The 19,179-nt window shown below is 38.9% G+C and overlaps 1 protein-coding gene across 14 annotated transcripts in view; it reads right to left on the reverse strand.

Moving 5' to 3' along the window:
* The window catches only part of LOC140512549 (uncharacterized), a 327,182-nt gene that overhangs the window by 42,214 nt on the left and 265,789 nt on the right, over positions 1 to 19,179 (reverse strand). For 11 of the 14 annotated variants that reach the window (XM_072621713.1, XM_072621712.1, XM_072621709.1 and 8 more), the window contains 3 exons: positions 18,060 to 18,347; positions 11,270 to 11,557; positions 4,480 to 4,767 (listed from right to left, as the gene is read on the reverse strand). In XM_072621713.1, coding sequence (XP_072477814.1) covers positions 4,480 to 4,767; positions 11,270 to 11,557; positions 18,060 to 18,347 — 864 coding nt within the window. The remainder of the gene's footprint in view (positions 1 to 4,479; positions 4,768 to 11,269; positions 11,558 to 18,059; positions 18,348 to 19,179) is intronic. The other 3 variants (XM_072621707.1, XM_072621706.1, XM_072621708.1) reach the window with 3 other exon arrangements.

Here is a 19,179-nt window from a genome sequence, read left to right on the forward strand (position 1 = left end):
CGTCAGTTTCCTGGGAACCTTACTTTCACAGAAGATACTAACCAGCACCACTCAAGAGAGTCAATTTATCCCAATGGAATTAGAAGTTTCATCTCTACCATCAAAAAAAATTGTGTAACAAAGATTGTATCATAGGGAAGACACCAGTATAACAAACTAATTAAACTGAAATTGAGGTCATTGTGTTTCCTGAAACTAAAAATTCCAATAGAAATAAGAGAAGTGGTTTTCTCAATTTAGTTCATTTCAAGAAAAATAAATTTCTGAAATACTTTCAGAGACAAAGAATCATGATTTAAGCAGTGAGAGGACAAAATAATTTTTTAAAAGACAAAATCAAACAGATTATACCAAAAGACAGAGAGAACAAAACATAACTCTTAATATGTGAAACCACTGGCCAGGACTGCCTTAAAAGAAGTAGGAATAAAGTTTTCTTCCTTAATGCCTTGTTGCACAGGGAACTCAACCTAAAGGAAATCGGGAGCATTAAGTAACACTATAAGCTACTGTGATTAAGACAATAAACATGAGAACAAGCTATGCAGATATTACTCCAGCAGCAAACTAGAAATTCACTGTAAAACTTTCAGTTACGTCAGAGAGTAATGAGTTTCTCTTTTATGTTTTGGGTTTTTTTTTCCCTTAGAAATGAATGAAAAGACGGTATGTACTTTAGACAAGTTTGGCAGGGGAAGTCAGACAAGTTCATTACATCTACACTAGTCTCACGACCAATAAACTCATGGATTCTTGGGGTAACTCAGTACTTACCATATAATTCATTTTGTATGCATTTAACATTTATTCTATAGTTCTCTTTTTGAGAAGTTCAGAAAGAGCAATGGCTGTTGGGACTCATTTTAGTGAACAATGGGATGCAGTATATTTTCATATATGGAGTATAGGTGCTCTGTAACATTAGTCGACAATCATTATAATAAGTCTACCTTTAATCTCTTTCAACAGAACAACAAAACAATATAATGGGAAATCATCGGTTCACAAGAACAATAAAATGCAGGAAAGCTTCGTGGAGTTTCCATCTCAGAAAGCATCTGAAGGAAGAGGGAGATTACCACAGAAATATGGAAATGATAATGTGCCCTATAGGGGCACATAGAGGTAATATAGGACAGGATAATATAGAGAATGACTGACAGAACAATTTGGGTTGCAATGAAAGTGAAAACGAGCTGGATGAATGAAGGCGCCTTAGAACCTGACTGTCAGGGTCCTTAGTAGCCAGCACTGCTTCCTCTCCCAAACATTTGCAGGCCTTTGAGTTACTTTCCTAAGCCATTGGAAACTTACATTCAGTTTGGACTTTATATGGCCACCTCGTTTTAACATCTTTAGACTACGTAACCGGATGCTAACTTGCAGGAAAGTGAGCCAAAAGGTGCCCAGAATCAACAGAACAAATGAATAAAGTATTCTAGAATAAATGCATTTCGGGAGGGGAAATGTCTGTCTGGGTAATCGTAAGCAACAAAAACTCCTAGGGTAGGCTGAAGCACTCATAACCACCCTCACAATTTGTGAAAGCAAGGAAGTCTTTCCTTTCTCTTCCTGATTCCAATGAAGCCATATACTACTGTCTATAATTCTGACTTCCTGTAGCCTTCTGTCACGATTTATTTTCATCAGACTTTGGAATCTCTTCTCCCGAGGTAAAAGTGTCAGAATATTAGCAGCCTTGAATAATTAGATCCCTTCTTTGTGCTTTTGGTTTTGGTTGTATTTTTTTTTTTTTTTAGATGAAGGTTGTACCACAGTTTCTTCAGTTTCTAATGTATCTGATAGACAAAGGGAATCAAAAACCGAAGGTTTCTGAGCCAGGGAATCCGAGAGAGACCAATGAAGTTTGAAAGTCAGTGTGGATGGATAACTCACCCAGAATGACGGAGACCTGACCTTGAGTCCCACTTCTAAGTATATACTGCCTGTAAGACTTAAGAAATCCTTTACCCTTTCAGAAGTCTAAGCAGTTCTCTGAGAATCTGAGTGTTAGAGAAGGTACTAACCAGCAATGCTCAAGGGACTTAATTTTCCCAATAGAATTACAAGTCAAGTCTCTATCATCAAAAAGAATTGTGCAACATGGACTTGTATCATAGGGAAGACATCTGTATAACAAACTCCTTAAAGTGAAATTGAGCTCATCGTGTTTTCTGAAACGAACCAGCAGAAAAAAAGTGATGAACAAGAGAACTGTATCTCTAAATGCCACCCATTACAGGAGAGGTGAATTTCTGAAGCCAGTTGAGAGACAAAGAAGCATCAGTTGGGGAATGAGAGGAAAAAATAAATTTTGAAAAAAGCCCAATCAATCTCATTATCTCCAAAGACAGAGAGAATAAAACAATTCTTTGTTTGTGAAACCTCTGGCCAGGCCTGTCTCAAAAGAAGTAGGAAAAAATCCTCTTCCTTGATGCCACATTGCATAGGGAAGGCAAAGTGAGATCTGTAGCATTACATAACTCTATAAGCTATTCTGCTTAAGCCAAGAAATAGCAGAGTAAGGTACACAGATAATACTCCAGCAGTTAATTGGACATTCACAGTAGTACTTTCATTGACCTCAGAGGCTGACAAAACATGATCACATGGAGAAAAATGCTCAAAAATGAAAAGATTTACTGAATGTTTAAAGATGAGGAAGACATAACTGTATATACCACAGGTCAAAAAAATCTACTGAAAGAAAGTCAGTATAAATACTTAAACGTGAATATGAGGCAATCATCTCAATTGAGGCAGCTTCAAATAGCAATATGAAAAAAATTGCGGGTAGAATAATTATATTCCATCATGAATAATTTCATGGAAACTATTACTGGGAAGCTCCAACTAGATGTGTCATTTCACCTTTGGGAAAAGTTAAATCAAATGCTTTTACTTTGGGAATGATAGCTATAAATAATCCTAAATGAGAGAGAAAATAATTCATACCTCTACTTTATATGTGAATGTAAACCTATTTCAGCTTAATGGTTTTAGTACTTGAAACAATAAAAAGAAATGAAGTATGGAAACAAAGTTAATTAGACAGGAGAAGGCTAATTTATGACAAAGGCCTAAACCACAGAGACATTATTCTTATTTCAAATTTGAAAGGCAGTTGCTGATAATGGGAACACCAAATAGTACAAGATTCCCTAATCACCTCTCATATAAGGTCTTGGGAAAAACGGGTTGGAGGGCAACTATACCTACATCTCGATGGGTCAGTCAAGACAGGCACTGCTTGTGAATTCCCCTATAAAATCAGAGGTTTCACTCAAGCCTCTACACACTGACTCTTAATCAACGGACTTCAGGAGTGAATGAGTCTTCCTCAAATGTTGCTTGCTTTCTGATGATGAACCTTACTGAGCTTACTTAGACTGGTCCTTAAACAACAGAGTTCATTGCTATATTCATGTTCAAAACCTTTCCAGTTTGTCAAGACCTAAGGTAGCTTGTTCTGGATTGGCCTTTGGCAACCAAGGATCAGTTCCATATTCTGAAGTAGCATTGGAATAGCAATACAGTGGAGCGACTTGCCAAGATTGTTTAAAATCTAATCATTTTCCAAGAACCTCCACTTGATTTTGAAGCCTAGTAAAAAAGTCGAATCTTTCTGTGGGTTTCCCCTGAAACTTTTTAACTTTTGTGCACAAGTGCCTTTGACACATCCTCTTCCTGACTGTCATGAAGCCTTAAATTTGACAGTCTCTGCTAAAACTCTATGTGAACCCATAAACCCCTCTCATTCTTTTGTTTCATTCTCTCTTAATTGGGATTTTTAATGCTACACATAAGCAATAGAAGTACTCATAAGTGTTCATGATCCACACGCATATTAACTCCTGCTGGAGATATCCTCTTGCTGAAACATATCAAGAAAAATATCTTCCTGGGACTACTTTAAGGAAGACACTGAGCTTTCTTCCTGTCTCACCAGATCAAGAGTGAATCTGTGCTAGCTACTGTTCTGTGTGCTACTGTTTCTCAGTCTTATAATCCACTAGGTAACTTCATATTTGGGAAAAGGTGAATGGATTTTATTGAAGGTATGGGGAAGGTAAGTATGAATGAACCGAAAAGAGAGAAGAATACTCATTCATATAGGGATTTTAAGTGTGTATGTATTTCTATGTAAACAAAATAGTTTGATATTTTGAAAGACTGAAAAAATGAAGAAGCAATCCACAGACAGGAGAAGAGTAATTTATCAGCCAGCCCTAAGCTTCGCCCTATCCGTGCTTGCGGAACGTTACACTTGTCAGAGGAGAAGATCAAAATGCCTACTCTAAAAGCACCTTCCAGCTTGTAGGATGAACGAGAGAAGGAGAAGACAACGGTGAATTTTGTCATCGCGTGACTATCATTTTTTTGCTCACTAAGACGAATAAAGATTGGGAGGTAACGAACTGAGCAAATAATCTACCTGTGGAAAATTCAGAACGCTAACTCTACATGCTTCTTTATTACCTTTTTTACCTTTCAAGGGTTTTACAGGGATCTGTGGTTCAGCTTGCTTCTGGGGGACTGATTTTTGTCCCCGAATCGCATCTTCAGACTCAGTCTCTGGGCCACGTCCAGCTCCAACTGCTTCATCTTCTAGGGTAGAAATCTTTCTTGTCTTAGGTGTGCGTCCACACGGAATTCTGGTCACTGACACTGACTGCCAAGGATGATTCTGACCACACTTGGAATCCTTGGACTTTCCGGAACTCTCAGTTTTTAAGGAAGCACTGGAAGAATCCCAATCAGATGGACCTGAAAAGTAAATAGTGGACTTAAATTGCGCATTGGTTTCATCCTCGTCGCATATTTATTCGCCACAGGATGACATTCCAATTGCCACCTAACTGTGTGGCTTAATTTGTTCATTTATCCTTCCTCTGTTTTGTCTCTGAGATAAGCTAAGGGGAATAAGGAGAAAAACGGTTTTCCTTCTTTAATTTGTCCTATCCTCTTTTCCTTAAATTACCACCTTTTAGACTCTCACCATAGCTATCTCAATGAGTAGTCACAAAGCGGGGGAAAGGGTTCTGCTTTATGATAACCTTGCGAAGACAAGATGTCCATTTGACTTTTCAAAGAACGTACAATGAGGAAACAGCCTCTGAACCTGTGAATTTTAACCCTTGACTAATTTAGAGAGAACTCCGAGGTGAGGTAATTCCATCTACTAATGTCAGCTGGTACATTTCTCTGCAACTTAGGGCTGCCTAGAGCTCTTAGAGGCGAAATGATTTACTCGGGGTCATTCAGCCAGTATTTGACAGAGATGACAGTTGAAAGCATGACATTTTGGCCTTGAGGACAGCCCCCAATCCTTCGTGCTAAAATGTTTTCCCACAGAATATGCTAACCATTAGCATCCTCTTACTGACGATGTCTGTTTTACACAAGTACTCGCTTTGTTTTTAAAGCATAGTGATATTTATCTTTTTTGCATATGTGAAGTTCTATCTTCTGACTAGAAGTTAGGTTGCTTTTTCGGAATGATATAACTTCTTGAAGATTTACCGTTTACCTATCTATGTACACTACAATTTTAACATGTCCATAGACTTCAAATATTTCCTTTTAACATTTGACAAAACTGTGTTTACTCAGGTTTGCTGTTTTTCCTATACAAGTGGTGTCTTCTGGACCTATGGAAAACTCTACCACCCTCATAGAAGAAAGAAAGGTAGTTTATATACCTGTGGGTGGCTGTCTCCGCTTGATTCCAACTACGGAGACTACACAAGTCACATCCAGCACCATGTGACAAGAAAAGAATTGGAAGGAATGGTAGACACACTGTACTATGCACCGTTTCTAACTTTAGGAAGAAACTAGAGTGTATTCACAGGTTTGACATTGCTGGTGTTTAATCACGAATCAGAAGAAGAATTTCAACTATTGGAAAACCATATTGTAACCAATGCCATGTTCACTTAATGGCACTACATTAAAGGGTTTTAAAATTGCAGCTCCGTCTAGATTCTCCAAAGAGTTTCTGGGCACTTATATCAACAGCTCTCCTTCCCTGGATTCAGGTTGACCTTCACCATATCTGAAACACCATTCTGCCCCAAGACACATGAGATACTGAGGAAGAAATCCTCATGAATGCAATATGCGCCCTAAATCCTGACGGAAATTTGGTGCACTCTCCTAAGATTCATCATAATGCTTCCTGTCACATCTGTCATCAACAAGCCAATCGCGCAGGAAGTGAAGTCCTTCAGTTTCCTCACCTCAAAAGCACTTTCAATAACCTGTTCAAGAAAATCTTTCCACTTCCCTGAATCAGCAACAGTTCCCAAAGGCGGAAGAAGGTTCTGCAGAGACACACCAGCAAAGTTTACACCAGTCCGCACAGGAACAAAGGGCCCCATGGAAGACAACTTGAAGAATGAACACCAAGTCTCTCTCCCGTTAGGTAAAGGAAACAGGGAGAATCCAGAATGCCAGGACTTACAATAACACCATTTTTAGGAAAGCCATTTAGCTTTCACGTCACATATGTGAAAATGTAAACTGACTTGGACACAATAAGCACGTTGCAGTGAGGGCTGTATTTAGCAACACCGGGAACGACGAATTTAAAGATATTCATGCTATGATGGACCAAATTAAGACGTTTTTCTCCCTCCTGGAGACATATCCTAACCAAAAATACACCAGTTTTGAGTTAGCAGTCACAACGTGGTCTTTGCCAGAATCCGTCTTAGATGTTTTGAGGAAAAGCCTGACGTTTTAGAGATCCATCATCTCTCCCTTTATTTTGTCTTCTATTCCACCAACTAAGGAAAGTTCATCAGCCAAATCCTTTGTTAATATACTAATGGCGAATTCCATACCAACTGCACCAACCCCAAGAACAATCACCTTCTTCCCTAATAACGAGTCTTCCTCTAGGACAGTCTGAATCAACTGACAGTAGGTGCAATACCAGGGAGTATCAGGTGGGATATCAAGGGGCTTGTTCAGGCTCAGAACATTCTGAGGTGGATATGAGACTGCTGCTCCCAATGGAAAAAAGTTTTCAAATAGGTACTTCCACAATAGCTCCACACACATTATATTGCCTCCTATTTACTCTATATGCATCAGTAATAGAGTTATGAAAACTAATTTCAATAAAATGTTTTTATTCACCCAACTTGTCTGAAAATTTCATGAACTATCATCTTCCCGTACACAGAGAGTACAGCCAGATTGCCTAACATGACTCCAGAATTAGTACTCTTTTTTCATCTTTCAGGCTCTGAGCAAGAAAACACTTCAGTTACTATTGATCACTGGAACAGCTGTTATGTTTTAGGAGAGAGCGAGAGCCTATGCTGCTAGAAAAGAGCAATGCTTATCCTTATGTCTATCTTGTGTGAGGGCATCATTCAAAGTTTGACAGTAAGGTAATGGGTTTGTCTTTTGTATGGTTCCATTTTCCTCAGAAATGAGTGGAAAAGACAGTATATAATTTAGACAAGGTGGGCAGGGGAACTCGGGCTTCATTTCAGAACGTGGAGACTACAGTCGCTACAAATGAACACGTGGACACTTGCGGTAACTGAATATTTACCATATAATTGACCTTGTTTCTATTTAACATTTATTCTATGGTTTTCTTTTTCAAAAGTTCAGGAAGAGCAGTGGTTGTTGGGTCTGATTTAGTAAACGATGGGATGGATTGCATATTCATATATGTAGTAGTATGTGCTCTGTAACATTACCTGATAATCTTTATAATAAGTCTACATTTAGTCTCTTTCAACAGAACAACCAATCAATATAATGGGAAATAATTAGTCACCAAGACTAGTAAAATGAAGGGAAGTTTCTTGGCGTTTCCATCTCAGAAAGTTTCTGAAGGGAGGGAGAGATTTCCCCACAAAAGTGGAAAAGAAAATGTGCCTTGAAGGGGTACATGGAGCTAATACAGGGCAGGATAATATACAGACTAACTGCTAGAACAGTTTGGCTCGAAATGAAAGTGAAAACGAGCTGGATGAATGAAGGCGCCTTAGAACCTGACTGTCAGGGTCCTTAGTAGCCAGCACTGCTTCAGCTCCCAAACATTTGCTGGCATATGAGTTACTTTCCTCAGCTATTGGAAACTGACTTTCAGTTTGGACTTTATATGGCCACCTCGTTTTAACATCTTCAGACTGTGTAACTGGGTGCCAACATGCAGGAAAGTAAGCCAAAAGGTGCCCAGAATCAACAGAACAAATGCGTAATGTATTCCAGAATAAATGAATTTAGGGAGGGGAAATGTCTGTCTGGGTAATCGTAAGCACCAAAAACTCCTAGGGTAGGCTGAGGCCCTCATAACCACCCTCACAATTTGTGAAAGCAAGGAAGTCTTTGCTTTCTCTTCCTGATTCCAATGAAGCTATATGCTACTATCTATAATTCTGACTTCCTGTAGCCTTCTGTCACGATTTATTTTCATCAGCCTTTGGAATCTCTTCTCCCGAGGTAAAAGTGTCGGAATATTAGCAGCCTTGAATAAGCAGACCCCTTATTTGTGTTTTTGTTGTTGGTTTTTTTTTTTTTTAGATGAAGGTTGTACCACAATTTCTTCAGTTTGTAATGTATCTGGTAGACCAATGGAATCAAAAACCGAAGGTTTCTGAGCCAGGGAATCCGAGAGAGACCAATGAAGTTTGAAAGTCAGTGAGGATGGATAACTCACCCAGAATGACGGAGACCTGACCTTGAGTCCCACTTCTGAGTATATATTGCCTGTGAGACTTTAGAAATCATTTACCCTTTCAGAAGTCTAAGCAGTTCTCTGAGAATCTTAGTGTTACAGAAGGTACTAACCAGCAATGCTCAAGGGACTTAATTTTCCCAATAGAATTACAAGTCAAGTCTCTATCATCAAAAAGAATTGTGCAACATGGACTTGTATCATAGGGAAGACATCTGTATAACAAACTCCTTAAAGTGAAATTGAGCTCATCGTGTTTTCTGAAACGATCCAGCAGAAAAAAAGTGATGAACAAGAGAACTGTATCTCTAAATGCCACCCATTACAGGAGAGGTGAATTTCTGAAGCCAGTTGAGAGACAAAGAAGCATCAGTTGGGGAATGAGAGGAAAAAATAAATTTTGAAAAAAGCCCAATCAATCTCATTATCTCCAAAGACAGAGAGAATAAAACAATTCTTTGTTTGTGAAACCTCTGGCCAGGCCTGTCTCAAAAGAAGTAGGAAAAAATCCTCTTCCTTGATGCCACATTGCATAGGGAAGGCAAAGTGAGATCTGTAGCATTACATAACTCTATAAGCTATTCTGCTTAAGCCAAGAAATAGCAGAGTAAGGTACACAGATAATACTCCAGCAGTTAATTGGACATTCACAGTAGTACTTTCATTGACCTCAGAGGCTGACAAAACATGATCACATGGAGAAAAATGCTCAAAAATGAAAAGATTTACTGAATGTTTAAAGATGAGGAAGACATAACTGTATATACCACAGGTCAAAAAAATCTACTGAAAGAAAGTCAGTATAAATACTTAAACGTGAATATGAGGCAATCATCTCAATTGAGGCAGCTTCAAATAGCAATATGAAAAAAATTGCGGGTAGAATAATTATATTCCATCATGAATAATTTCATGGAAACTATTACTGGGAAGCTCCAACTAGATGTGTCATTTCACCTTTGGGAAAAGTTAAATCAAATGCTTTTACTTTGGGAATGATAGCTATAAATAATCCTAAATGAGAGAGAAAATAATTCATACCTCTACTTTATATGTGAATGTAAACCTATTTCAGCTTAATGGTTTTAGTACTTGAAACAATAAAAAGAAATGAAGTATGGAAACAAAGTTAATTAGACAGGAGAAGGCTAATTTATGACAAAGGCCTAAACCACAGAGACATTATTCTTATTTCAAATTTGAAAGGCAGTTGCTGATAATGGGAACACCAAATAGTACAAGATTCCCTAATCACCTCTCATATAAGGTCTTGGGAAAAACGGGTTGGAGGGCAACTATACCTACATCTCGATGGGTCAGTCAAGACAGGCACTGCTTGTGAATTCCCCTATAAAATCAGAGGTTTCACTCAAGCCTCTACACACTGACTCTTAATCAACGGACTTCAGGAGTGAATGAGTCTTCCTCAAATGTTGCTTGCTTTCTGATGATGAACCTTACTGAGCTTACTTAGACTGGTCCTTAAACAACAGAGTTCATTGCTATATTCATGTTCAAAACCTTTCCAGTTTGTCAAGACCTAAGGTAGCTTGTTCTGGATTGGCCTTTGGCAACCAAGGATCAGTTCCATATTCTGAAGTAGCATTGGAATAGCAATACAGTGGAGCGACTTGCCAAGATTGTTTAAAATCTAATCATTTTCCAAGAACCTCCACTTGATTTTGAAGCCTAGTAAAAAAGTCGAATCTTTCTGTGGGTTTCCCCTGAAACTTTTTAACTTTTGTGCACAAGTGCCTTTGACACATCCTCTTCCTGACTGTCATGAAGCCTTAAATTTGACAGTCTCTGCTAAAACTCTATGTGAACCCATAAACCCCTCTCATTCTTTTGTTTCATTCTCTCTTAATTGGGATTTTTAATGCTACACATAAGCAATAGAAGTACTCATAAGTGTTCATGATCCACACGCATATTAACTCCTGCTGGAGATATCCTCTTGCTGAAACATATCAAGAAAAATATCTTCCTGGGACTACTTTAAGGAAGACACTGAGCTTTCTTCCTGTCTCACCAGATCAAGAGTGAATCTGTGCTAGCTACTGTTCTGTGTGCTACTGTTTCTCAGTCTTATAATCCACTAGGTAACTTCATATTTGGGAAAAGGTCAATGGATTTTATTGAAGGTATGGGGAAGGTAAGTATGAATGAACCGAAAAGAGAGAAGAATACTCATTCATATAGGGATTTTAAGTGTGTATGTATTTCTATGTAAACAAAATAGTTTGATATTTTGAAAGACTGAAAAAATGAAGAAGCAATCCACAGACAGGAGAAGAGTAATTTATCAGCCAGCCCTAAGCTTCGCCCTATCCGTGCTTGCGGAACGTTACACTTGTCAGAGGAGAAGATCAAAATGCCTACTCTAAAAGCACCTTCCAGCTTGTAGGATGAACGAGAGAAGGAGAAGACAACGGTGAATTTTGTCATCGCGTGACTATCATTTTTTTGCTCACTAAGACGAATAAAGATTGGGAGGTAACGAACTGAGCAAATAATCTACCTGTGGAAAATTCAGAACGCTAACTCTACATGCTTCTTTATTACCTTTTTTACCTTTCAAGGGTTTTACAGGGATCTGTGGTTCAGCTTGCTTCTGGGGGACTGATTTTTGTCCCCGAATCGCATCTTCAGACTCAGTCTCTGGGCCACGTCCAGCTCCAACTGCTTCATCTTCTAGGGTAGAAATCTTTCTTGTCTTAGGTGTGCGTCCACACGGAATTCTGGTCACTGACACTGACTGCCAAGGATGATTCTGACCACACTTGGAATCCTTGGACTTTCCGGAACTCTCAGTTTTTAAGGAAGCACTGGAAGAATCCCAATCAGATGGACCTGAAAAGTAAATAGTGGACTTAAATTGCGCATTGGTTTCATCCTCGTCGCATATTTATTCGCCACAGGATGACATTCCAATTGCCACCTAACTGTGTGGCTTAATTTGTTCATTTATCCTTCCTCTGTTTTGTCTCTGAGATAAGCTAAGGGGAATAAGGAGAAAAACGGTTTTCCTTCTTTAATTTGTCCTATCCTCTTTTCCTTAAATTACCACCTTTTAGACTCTCACCATAGCTATCTCAATGAGTAGTCACAAAGCGGGGGAAAGGGTTCTGCTTTATGATAACCTTGCGAAGACAAGATGTCCATTTGACTTTTCAAAGAACGTACAATGAGGAAACAGCCTCTGAACCTGTGAATTTTAACCCTTGACTAATTTAGAGAGAACTCCGAGGTGAGGTAATTCCATCTACTAATGTCAGCTGGTACATTTCTCTGCAACTTAGGGCTGCCTAGAGCTCTTAGAGGCGAAATGATTTACTCGGGGTCATTCAGCCAGTATTTGACAGAGATGACAGTTGAAAGCATGACATTTTGGCCTTGAGGACAGCCCCCAATCCTTCGTGCTAAAATGTTTTCCCACAGAATATGCTAACCATTAGCATCCTCTTACTGACGATGTCTGTTTTACACAAGTACTCGCTTTGTTTTTAAAGCATAGTGATATTTATCTTTTTTGCATATGTGAAGTTCTATCTTCTGACTAGAAGTTAGGTTGCTTTTTCGGAATGATATAACTTCTTGAAGATTTACCGTTTACCTATCTATGTACACTACAATTTTAACATGTCCATAGACTTCAAATATTTCCTTTTAACATTTGACAAAACTGTGTTTACTCAGGTTTGCTGTTTTTCCTATACAAGTGGTGTCTTCTGGACCTATGGAAAACTCTACCACCCTCATAGAAGAAAGAAAGGTAGTTTATATACCTGTGGGTGGCTGTCTCCGCTTGATTCCAACTACGGAGACTACACAAGTCACATCCAGCACCATGTGACAAGAAAAGAATTGGAAGGAATGGTAGACACACTGTACTATGCACCGTTTCTAACTTTAGGAAGAAACTAGAGTGTATTCACAGGTTTGACATTGCTGGTGTTTAATCACGAATCAGAAGAAGAATTTCAACTATTGGAAAACCATATTGTAACCAATGCCATGTTCACTTAATGGCACTACATTAAAGGGTTTTAAAATTGCAGCTCCGTCTAGATTCTCCAAAGAGTTTCTGGGCACTTATATCAACAGCTCTCCTTCCCTGGATTCAGGTTGACCTTCACCATATCTGAAACACCATTCTGCCCCAAGACACATGAGATACTGAGGAAGAAATCCTCATGAATGCAATATGCGCCCTAAATCCTGACGGAAATTTGGTGCACTCTCCTAAGATTCATCATAATGCTTCCTGTCACATCTGTCATCAACAAGCCAATCGCGCAGGAAGTGAAGTCCTTCAGTTTCCTCACCTCAAAAGCACTTTCAATAACCTGTTCAAGAAAATCTTTCCACTTCCCTGAATCAGCAACAGTTCCCAAAGGCGGAAGAAGGTTCTGCAGAGACACACCAGCAAAGTTTACACCAGTCCGCACAGGAACAAAGGGCCCCATGGAAGACAACTTGAAGAATGAACACCAAGTCTCTCTCCCGTTAGGTAAAGGAAACAGGGAGAATCCAGAATGCCAGGACTTACAATAACACCATTTTTAGGAAAGCCATTTAGCTTTCACGTCACATATGTGAAAATGTAAACTGACTTGGACACAATAAGCACGTTGCAGTGAGGGCTGTATTTAGCAACACCGGGAACGACGAATTTAAAGATATTCATGCTATGATGGACCAAATTAAGACGTTTTTCTCCCTCCTGGAGACATATCCTAACCAAAAATACACCAGTTTTGAGTTAGCAGTCACAACGTGGTCTTTGCCAGAATCCGTCTTAGATGTTTTGAGGAAAAGCCTGACGTTTTAGAGATCCATCATCTCTCCCTTTATTTTGTCTTCTATTCCACCAACTAAGGAAAGTTCATCAGCCAAATCCTTTGTTAATATACTAATGGCGAATTCCATACCAACTGCACCAACCCCAAGAACAATCACCTTCTTCCCTAATAACGAGTCTTCCTCTAGGACAGTCTGAATCAACTGACAGTAGGTGCAATACCAGGGAGTATCAGGTGGGATATCAAGGGGCTTGTTCAGGCTCAGAACATTCTGAGGTGGATATGAGACTGCTGCTCCCAATGGAAAAAAGTTTTCAAATAGGTACTTCCACAATAGCTCCACACACATTATATTGCCTCCTATTTACTCTATATGCATCAGTAATAGAGTTATGAAAACTAATTTCAATAAAATGTTTTTATTCACCCAACTTGTCTGAAAATTTCATGAACTATCATCTTCCCGTACACAGAGAGTACAGCCAGATTGCCTAACATGACTCCAGAATTAGTACTCTTTTTTCATCTTTCAGGCTCTGAGCAAGAAAACACTTCAGTTACTATTGATCACTGGAACAGCTGTTATGTTTTAGGAGAGAGCGAGAGCCTATGCTGCTAGAAAAGAGCAATGCTTATCCTTATGTCTATCTTGTGTGAGGGCATCATTCAAAGTTTGACAGTAAGGTAATGGGTTTGTCTTTTGTATGGTTCCATTTTCCTCAGAAATGAGTGGAAAAGACAGTATATAATTTAGACAAGGTGGGCAGGGGAACTCGGGCTTCATTTCAGAACGTGGAGACTACAGTCGCTACAAATGAACACGTGGACACTTGCGGTAACTGAATATTTACCATATAATTGACCTTGTTTCTATTTAACATTTATTCTATGGTTTTCTTTTTCAAAAGTTCAGGAAGAGCAGTGGTTGTTGGGTCTGATTTAGTAAACGATGGGATGGATTGCATATTCATATATGTAGTAGTATGTGCTCTGTAACATTACCTGATAATCTTTATAATAAGTCTACATTTAGTCTCTTTCAACAGAACAACCAATCAATATAATGGGAAATAATTAGTCACCAAGACTAGTAAAATGAAGGGAAGTTTCTTGGCGTTTCCATCTCAGAAAGTTTCTGAAGGGAGGGAGAGATTTCCCCACAAAAGTGGAAAAGAAAATGTGCCTTGAAGGGGTACATGGAGCTAATACAGGGCAGGATAATATACAGACTAACTGCTAGAACAGTTTGGCTCGAAATGAAAGTGAAAACGAGCTGGATGAATGAAGGCGCCTTAGAACCTGACTGTCAGGGTCCTTAGTAGCCAGCACTGCTTCAGCTCCCAAACATTTGCTGGCATATGAGTTACTTTCCTCAGCTATTGGAAACTGACTTTCAGTTTGGACTTTATATGGCCACCTCGTTTTAACATCTTCAGACTGTGTAACTGGGTGCCAACATGCAGGAAAGTAAGCCAAAAGGTGCCCAGAATCAACAGAACAAATGCGTAATGTATTCCAGAATAAATGAATTTAGGGAGGGGAAATGTCTGTCTGGGTAATCGTAAGCACCAAAAACTCCTAGGGTAGGCTGAGGCCCTCATAACCACCCTCACAATTTGTGAAAGCAAGGAAGTCTTTGCTTTCTCTTCCTGATTCCAATGAAGCTATATGCTACTATCTATAATTCTGACTTCCTGTAGCCTTCTGTCACGATTTATTTTCATCAGCCTTTGGAATCTCTTCTCCCGAGGTAAAAGTGTCGGAATATTAGCAGCCTTGAATAAGCAGACCCCTTATTTGTGTTTTTGTTGTTGGTTTTTTTTTTTTTTAGATGAAGGTTGTACCACAATTTCTTCAGTTTGTAATGTATCTGGTAGACCAATGGAATCAAAAACCGAAGGTTTCTGAGCCAGGGAATCCGAGAGAGACCAATGAAGTTTGAAAGTCAGTGAGGATGGATAACTCACCCAGAATGACGGAGACCTGACCTTGAGTCCCACTTCTGAGTATATATTGCCTGTGAGACTTTAGAAATCATTTACCCTTTCAGAAGTCTAAGCAGTTCTCTGAGAATCTTAGTGTTACAGAAGGTACTAACCAGCAATGCTCAAGGGACTTAATTTTCCCAATAGAATTACAAGTCAAGTCTCTATCATCAAAAAGAATTGTGCAACATGGACTTGTATCATAGGGAAGACATCTGTATAACAAACTCCTTAAAGTGAAATTGAGCTCATCGTGTTTTCTGAAACGATCCAGCAGAAAAAAAGTGATGAACAAGAGAACTGTATCTCTAAATGCCACCCATTACAGGAGAGGTGAATTTCTGAAGCCAGTTGAGAGACAAAGAAGCATCAGTTGGGGAATGAGAGGAAAAAATAAATTTTGAAAAAAGCCCAATCAATCTCATTATCTCCAAAGACAGAGAGAATAAAACAATTCTTTGTTTGTGAAACCTCTGGCCAGGCCTGTCTCAAAAGAAGTAGGAAAAAATCCTCTTCCTTGATGCCACATTGCATAGGGAAGGCAAAGTGAGATCTGTAGCATTACATAACTCTATAAGCTATTCTGCTTAAGCCAAGAAATAGCAGAGTAAGGTACACAGATAATACTCCAGCAGTTAATTGGACATTCACAGTAGTACTTTCATTGACCTCAGAGGCTGACAAAACATGATCACATGGAGAAAAATGCTCAAAAATGAAAAGATTTACTGAATGTTTAAAGATGAGGAAGACATAACTGTATATACCACAGGTCAAAAAAATCTACTGAAAGAAAGTCAGTATAAATACTTAAACGTGAATATGAGGCAATCATCTCAATTGAGGCAGCTTCAAATAGCAATATGAAAAAAATTGCGGGTAGAATAATTATATTCCATCATGAATAATTTCATGGAAACTATTACTGGGAAGCTCCAACTAGATGTGTCATTTCACCTTTGGGAAAAGTTAAATCAAATGCTTTTACTTTGGGAATGATAGCTATAAATAATCCTAAATGAGAGAGAAAATAATTCATACCTCTACTTTATATGTGAATGTAAACCTATTTCAGCTTAATGGTTTTAGTACTTGAAACAATAAAAAGAAATGAAGTATGGAAACAAAGTTAATTAGACAGGAGAAGGCTAATTTATGACAAAGGCCTAAACCACAGAGACATTATTCTTATTTCAAATTTGAAAGGCAGTTGCTGATAATGGGAACACCAAATAGTACAAGATTCCCTAATCACCTCTCATATAAGGTCTTGGGAAAAACGGGTTGGAGGGCAACTATACCTACATCTCGATGGGTCAGTCAAGACAGGCACTGCTTGTGAATTCCCCTATAAAATCAGAGGTTTCACTCAAGCCTCTACACACTGACTCTTAATCAACGGACTTCAGGAGTGAATGAGTCTTCCTCAAATGTTGCTTGCTTTCTGATGATGAACCTTACTGAGCTTACTTAGACTGGTCCTTAAACAACAGAGTTCATTGCTATATTCATGTTCAAAACCTTTCCAGTTTGTCAAGACCTAAGGTAGCTTGTTCTGGATTGGCCTTTGGCAACCAAGGATCAGTTCCATATTCTGAAGTAGCATTGGAATAGCAATACAGTGGAGCGACTTGCCAAGATTGTTTAAAATCTAATCATTTTCCAAGAACCTCCACTTGATTTTGAAGCCTAGTAAAAAAGTCGAATCTTTCTGTGGGTTTCCCCTGAAACTTTTTAACTTTTGTGCACAAGTGCCTTTGACACATCCTCTTCCTGACTGTCATGAAGCCTTAAATTTGACAGTCTCTGCTAAAACTCTATGTGAACCCATAAACCCCTCTCATTCTTTTGTTTCATTCTCTCTTAATTGCCATTTTTAATGCTACACATAAGCAATAGAAGTACTCATAAGTGTTCATGATCCACACGCATATTAACTCCTGCTGGAGATATCCTCTTGCTGAAACATATCAAGAAAAATATCTTCCTGGGACTACTTTAAGGAAGACACTGAGCTTTCTTCCTGTCTCACCAGATCAAGAGTGAATCTGTGCTAGCTACTGTTCTGTGTGCTACTGTTTCTCAGTCTTATAATCCACTAGGTAACTTCATATTTGGGAAAAGGTCAATGGATTTTATTGAAGGTATGGGGAAGGTAAGTATGAATGAACCGAAAAGAGAGAAGAATACTCATTCATATAGGGATTTTAAGTGTGTATGTATTTCTATGTAAACAAAATAGTTTGATATTTTGAAAGACTGAAAAAATGAAGAAGCAATCCACAGACAGGAGAAGAGTAATTTATCAGCCAGCCCTAAGCTTCGCCCTATCCGTGCTTGCGGAACGTTACACTTGTCAGAGGAGAAGATCAAAATGCCTACTCTAAAAGCACCTTCCAGCTTGTAGGATGAACGAGAGAAGGAGAAGACAACGGTGAATTTTGTCATCGCGTGACTACCATTTTTTTGCTCACTAAGACGAATAAAGATTGGGAGGTAACGAACTGAGCAAATAATCTACCTGTGGAAAATTCAGAACGCTAACTCTACATGCTTCTTTATTACCTTTTTTACCTTTCAAGGGTTTTACAGGGATCTGTGGTTCAGCTTGCTTCTGGGGGACTGATTTTTGTCCCCGAATCGCATCTTCAGACTCAGTCTCTGGGCCACGTCCAGCTCCAACTGCTTCATCTTCTAGGGTAGAAATCTTTCTTGTCTTAGGTGTGCGTCCACACGGAATTCTGGTCACTGACACTGACTGCCAAGGATGATTCTGACCACACTTGGAATCCTTGGACTTTCCGGAACTCTCAGTTTTTAAGGAAGCACTGGAAGAATCCCAATCAGATGGACCTGAAAAGTAAATAGTGGACTTAAATTGCGCATTGGTTTCATCCTCGTCGCATATTTATTCGCCACAGGATGACATTCCAATTGCCACCTAACTGTGTGGCTTAATTTGTTCATTTATCCTTCCTCTGTTTTGTCTCTGAGATAAGCTAAGGGGAATAAGGAGAAAAACGGTTTTCCTTCTTTAATTTGTCCTATCCTCTTTTCCTTAAATTACCACCTTTTAGACTCTCACCATAGCTATCTCAATGAGTAGTCACAAAGCGGGGGAAAGGGTTCTGCTTTATGATAACCTTGCGAAGACAAGATGTCCATTTGACTTTTCAAAGAACGTACAATGAGGAAACAGCCTCTGAACCTGTGAATTTTAACCCTTGACTAATTTAGAGAGAACTCCGAGGTGAGGTAATTCCATCTACTAATGTCAGCTGGTACATTTCTCTGCAACTTAGGGCTGCCTAGAGCTCTTAGAGGCGAAATGATTTACTCGGGGTCATTCAGCCAGTATTTGACAGAGATGACAGTTGAAAGCATGACATTTTGGCCTTGAGGACAGCCCCCAATCCTTCGTGCTAAAATGTTTTCCCACAGAATATGCTAACCATTAGCATCCTCTTACTGACGATGTCTGTTTTACACAAGTACTCGCTTTGTTTTTAAAGCATAGTGATATTTATCTTTTTTGCATATGTGAAGTTCTATCTTCTGACTAGAAGTTAGGTTGCTTTTTCGGAATGATATAACTTCTTGAAGATTTACCGTTTACCTATCTATGTACACTACAATTTTAACATGTCCATAGACTTCAAATATTTCCTTTTAACATTTGACAAAA

The sequence above is a fragment of the Notamacropus eugenii genome, chromosome 6 (assembly GCF_028372415.1).
Source record: "Notamacropus eugenii isolate mMacEug1 chromosome 6, mMacEug1.pri_v2, whole genome shotgun sequence".
NCBI classification, from domain to species: domain Eukaryota; kingdom Metazoa; phylum Chordata; class Mammalia; order Diprotodontia; family Macropodidae; genus Notamacropus; species Notamacropus eugenii.